General features: G+C 34.5%; 2 protein-coding genes across 2 annotated transcripts in view; one reads left to right on the forward strand and one right to left on the reverse strand.

The window, feature by feature from the left end:
* The window catches only part of LOC106478308 (solute carrier family 28 member 3-like), a 29,964-nt gene extending 25,694 nt beyond the window's left edge, over window positions 1–4,270 (forward strand). Inside the window, exon 11 of the mRNA XM_013938838.2 lies at window positions 2,985–4,270. Coding sequence (XP_013794292.2) covers window positions 2,985–3,100 — 116 coding nt within the window. The 3' untranslated portion in view covers window positions 3,101–4,270. The remainder of the gene's footprint in view (window positions 1–2,984) is intronic.
* Window positions 4,271–4,956: 686 nt separating this feature from the next.
* Window positions 4,957–5,641, reverse strand: part of LOC106478315 (solute carrier family 28 member 3-like) — a 30,485-nt gene continuing 29,800 nt past the window's right edge. Inside the window, exon 12 of the mRNA XM_013938848.2 lies at window positions 4,957–5,210. Coding sequence (XP_013794302.1) covers window positions 5,110–5,210 — 101 coding nt within the window. The 3' untranslated portion in view covers window positions 4,957–5,109. The remainder of the gene's footprint in view (window positions 5,211–5,641) is intronic.

A 5,641-nucleotide genomic window follows, 5' to 3' on the forward strand; every position in this document is an offset into this window, starting at 1 on the left:
CCCTCCGGTCAAGAAGTTCAAAATTAGGGACGGCGGCAGATAAACTTAGCTTTATCATGAATAACAAAGAAGAAATAATCAAGGTCGAGTCTTTGATGGTTTGTACTACTTGTCCGAAGTTTATTTTGTTTTATGAATTTCGCGTAAAGCTACAAGAGGGTTATCTGCACTAGCCGGCCCTAATTTAGCAGTGTAAGACAGCTAGTCATCACCACCCACCACCAACTATTAGGCTACTCTTTTACCAACAAATAGTGGGATTGACCGTAACATTATAACGCCCCCACGGCTGAATGGACGAGCATCTTTAGTGGGACGGGGATTCGAACCCGCGACCCTCAGAGTGCGAGTTGAGCGCCTTAACCACCTGGCCATGGCGGGCCTTTATCTGAAGTATGCAGGCTGTAAAGATAAAGAAACCGAAATATGTAATGCAGATTACGACTGCGTATTGTAACAGATTTAACATAATAGAACAAAGCGGCAATAGGCAGATTTGATAATGCAGACGCAACGAAGAGTTAAAAGTAACCGATTAATCAGAAAAGGCTGAAAGATAGATAAACTGAGATAGAAGTAGAAATCCTACGTACAGAGCCATGACATAAAGTCCACAAAACTTGTTACTTCTATAAACAAAATTTAACTGAAACATTAGATATTTCTTTGTGGTGGGGGATGGGGAGTTGTTCGCCATACTTAAAAGACATAAAAGAATTGAAGAAATAAGCATCAAACTATATAAAATTCAAATACTGTACAAATGAAGACGCTGTATGCGATAGAGATTGATCGTTCAAATCGTTCACTATCTATACTGATATTCATGCCGTACAAAACTACATTCAAGTTAAATAACTTAAAAGGCCCGGCATGGCCAGGTGGCTAGGGCGCTCGGCTCGCAATCTACGGGTCGCGGGTTCGAATCCCCGTCACGTGTTTCCCTTTTCAGCCATGTGGGCGTTATAATGTGACGGTCAATCCCACTATTCGTTGGTGAATAAGCTGGCGGTGGGTGGTGATGACTAGATACCTTCCTTCTAGTCTTACACTGCTAAATTAGGGAAGGCTAGCGCAGATAACCCTCGTGTAGCTTTGCGGGAAATTCAAAACAAACAAACAAACAAATAACTTAAAAACGACACTTGTGTAAAAGATCTATTCACAATTAAAAGCAATACAACGTTAAAATTTTACACAATAAATAATTATTAAGAACAGGAACTTGCACTAAAAGACTCAAGATATGTTTCGGTATCTAGACACTATCTTCTGAAGACTCTACACATGTTTCGGTATTTTGACACTATCTCCTGAAGATGGTGTCATACAGACACCGAAACATATCTAGAGTCTTTAAGTGCAAGTCCCTGTTTTTAATAATTATTTATTGTGTAAGATTTTAACGTTGTATTGCTTTTAATTGTAAATATACATTCAGTTTCATGCAATATTTATAAAGACTACAAAGAGCGTAAAAGCAGATTTCAACTTATTTTTGTGTACATATGTTTGTCAGAATTAATATAAGCTGCCTTTTGAGAGCTTATCGACAGCTGTCCTTGTACAAGATCCGAAACATTATGACATTGAAGTACATTTCAAAACGGAATACTGATGAATTGGCAGCAGGCTAGGAACAAGAATCCGACACACCTAAAATGATACATTAGATATAAAGTAATACAGGACTGGCACAAAATAAGTTTGGATATAAACACATATTTGGTGGAAAAACAACAGAAAATACACAGTTTACCATTTATTACAAATGTATAAAAACATGGGCCAAACACGTTTATATATATATATACACATAAATGGAAGTGCAAGATGACTTTGAACCCACGAACTTAATTATCGCACGACCACATTAGAAACTGCCGTTAAAAGTTTGAGTTTAATTTGTTCGGTCATGGTTTAATAGAGTTGCTAATACTATCCGATTTTTAAATTTAAGAAAAAAAAACATAGTGAACCATTACATGGTGCTTATTTGTTCGATGAATTTTCTGCAAAGCTACTCGAAGGCTATTTGCGCTAGCCGTCTTTAATTTTTAAATTGTAGACTAAAGGGAAGGCAGTTAGTCAACATCAGCTACCGCAACTTCTGTGGAAGGCTACTTGCGCTAGTCGTCCTTCATTTTTAAATGGTAGACTAGAGGGAAGGCATTTAGTCAACACCAGCTACCGCAGCCTCTTGGTTTACTCTTTACTAACGAATAGAGAGATTGACCATCACATTACAACGCTCCCACGACTGAAAGAGCGAGCATGATCGATGACGGGATTCGAGTCCGCTACCCACAGATTTGAAGTCGAGTGCTTTAACCACCAGGCCCTTTACATGATGCAAGACACTGAATAGATGTTCCTCATTACTGTCCAATCTTGTATGGAGTCTACTGAAATGGTTTGTTTGTTAATAATCACAAAGCTATACAATGGGTTACTGAAATGGACAACGTGCACATTGAATGTAGCCTGTAGCTATCGTTATTGAAGAAATAGATTAATTCATTATCGTTACACAGACTGGACTTGGTATTATGTTTACCAAATAATCCAACATAAACCTCCCAATGGTAAAATAAGAATAAATAAACTTTCCTGTCTTCCGCCCCCCAGTGGCACAGCGGTATGTCTGCGGACTTACAACGCTAGAAACCGGATTTCGATACCCGTGGTGGGAAGAGCACAGATAGCCCATTGTGTAGCTTTGTGCTTAACTTCAAACAAACAAATCCTGTCTTCCAAGATCACCTTGCAGCGCCACTAATGATAGTTTTATCACCAACGTGTTACGCACGTTTCTATACACCTGGACACGGATAATTTCTCACCACTTATTCGTCGATACATTTTATGCCAGTCGTGTATATGCTTATTAATTTTTCTTATATATTTTACATCCCTTTAAGCATTTATCTGCATACCAAAGCGTTACAATGGTATTTTACAGTCTTACTTGTTTTTGTTTTTAGGGACCCTGCTGGATGAACCGATTAACTCTACGCCGAATTTTTCTGAGTGGAGCTTTTCTATTCTTAGTTCATTTAATGACGTAAGAGCAGATAACTCTTCAAATTTGTTAGCATAAAAGTTTAAGAAACCTACTAAAATACTTAAAGCATCATTGGATCAAGCATTATTGTAAATAAATCAAAAAAGTTAGTCATATATAATTTCACAGCTGACTTGAATTATAAATAATTGACCAGTGGTTCCGAAAAGTTTCGGGCTCGCGTACCATTTTTTAATTTTTTTAGATTACAAACCCAGGCCTAATTAAAAAAAATAAAAACCTAGTGACAAAAATTCAAATTTTTAACACTTACCCATTATTGCGAAGTACGCGATTGATTTTTCTAGCGCGATTGAAGAATACGTGGTACCATTTTTGTCAATTTTAAGGGAAGAAAGTACTGGCGAGTCTATGCAAGTAGAGGGTAAGTCTATAAGTGGGGAGAGTAGCATGTATATGTACGTGGAAAGATCAGAGAGGGATTCTTACACATTTTATGATTTTCTATGTTAATTGTGTCGTGTACCATCGACATTAGCTCCACGTACCACAGTCTGAGAATCCCTGACCTAGCCCATTAGATCATAATAAATACACAAAAGTGGAATGATGGACTATGATAATTTAAATTCTGCATCTTGTAAAACATTGTCATACAAATGTGCCAAATAAAAAATAATAATAGTAAAATAAACGTAAATTTGTAATTAATCAGCTCATCGAACAACTGAATTTCACCTAGTGAAGTTTATTCTGTTGTACTAGTGGTTATTAATAATTAATGGGGCATAAATACAATTTGTTTTATCGTTTTCTTTTCAGTAAAATATTGATAAATCCATTCAAAGTATGACATTTATGAAGCTTAGGTTTATGAAATTTTTGCAGTTCATTTCTGATCAAAGTAAACTATCTACATAAATCAAAACTAAAATTCAACCCAATGATTAATGTGGTTACTCTGATATGCTGTTCTAACTAGACGTATGCGAAGTCAGACTATTTTACAATAGTTTAAACTGTTCGACTCCTATCTCAAAAGGCGACGATTTCAGAATTTCATAACACACTGTCTTGTATCATGGGGTTGAGCGCCATCTAGTAAGCACATAACACATTAACTACATAAAACTGGTTTGTTTCAAAAATCACCAATATGGATTGTTTTATTACTTAATGCATAGTCTAGTTAATATTCACTTGGATTTAGTTGTCAGGGAATTATCTAACTGGTTATTTAACTTATTTTTAGTAATAATTTTAAATGATATTCTAAATAATTATTAATAATCAATAAATATATCTTATCCATTGGAAAATAAAGATTGTTGCAGAAATTCGAAATTATGAATATCTAGCTTTTGTAACAACCAATTGTTCTTGAATAAGGAAGCATGTTATACTAATACAATAATAAGTTGGCAAACAACGATTTATAAGCATAAAAAAGCGATTTTTTTTAGGGGAAACATACTACTTGTTTCATACCTGCGGAAAACAGACCAATGTTCTGTCGATTTGGTTTGTTTGTTTTTTAAGTTAAGCACAAAGCTACACAATGGGCTATTTTTGCTCTGCTCACCACGGGTATCAAAACTCGCAGTCTAGCATTGTAAGTCCGCAGACATGCCACTGGGTGGCATATTCTGTCGAAACATGCAGTATGTCCCCCCCCCAAAAAAAAAAAATTCGCTATTATGCTTATAAATCGTTGTTTTCCAACATATTATTAACCCATTTTTCTGTAGCAAAGATTCGTGGCTATACATGATCGAAGCATTATTTTATTAAGAAATACAATTTATGAAGATATACAGTTCCACACAATAAAAATATTTGCATTAAATAAAACACATTTCTATTTATTTCTAAATGGTAGATGTACTTTTCAAAAAGCTTAAATAAAAATAAAAACAGTTATAAATTCTCTGTTACTAAATATACCTTTAAAAAGTACGTTTTTTTTTATTATTTTTGCTGACACAAATAAAATCATGGCTAAAATACACAAATCAAGACGTCTGTTTTTATGGATTTTTTTCTTTTTAAATGCAAAATATTTACACCGATATTAATGAACTTCTTCAGCTTGTAATATTGAATGTTGTAGTAATATTGTCAGGTGTTGTCGTCGAAAGCATGAAATGTGAAAAGACCGACCTCGGAGGTTCTTCCAAGAGAGAACCTAAGAATAAATAAACGAGTAAAAACTTAACTATTTATTGCACTCAAAAATTTAGTATTACTATGAAGAATTTAACAAAGTAATATACAATTATCTTATCAATCTTACAGTTCAACATTTGCTGATTTTTCTCACAAATTGACTATAATACTTGACAAAATATAACGACTTTGAGTTAGTGTCAATTGTTTTTATGGCTGTTTTTGGAAGGTATCTTCTTTTGTGCCCAACTATAACACAAGTTCTGTCTCACTGAAAAAGTTGAACAACAAAGTTTAATATGTTATACTTCGGTGTTAATTCGTCATTCTAATTTGTTAACTCTTTTTATCCAAGTAATGTAATTTTGTTAACTCCTTTTACCCAAGTAATATAATTTTGTTAACTCCTTTTACCCAAGTAATATAATTTTGTTAACTCCTTTTACCCAA

The sequence above is a fragment of the Limulus polyphemus genome, unplaced genomic scaffold (genome assembly GCF_000517525.1).
Source record: "Limulus polyphemus unplaced genomic scaffold, Limulus_polyphemus-2.1.2 Scaffold199, whole genome shotgun sequence".
Lineage (NCBI taxonomy): Eukaryota > Metazoa > Arthropoda > Merostomata > Xiphosura > Limulidae > Limulus > Limulus polyphemus.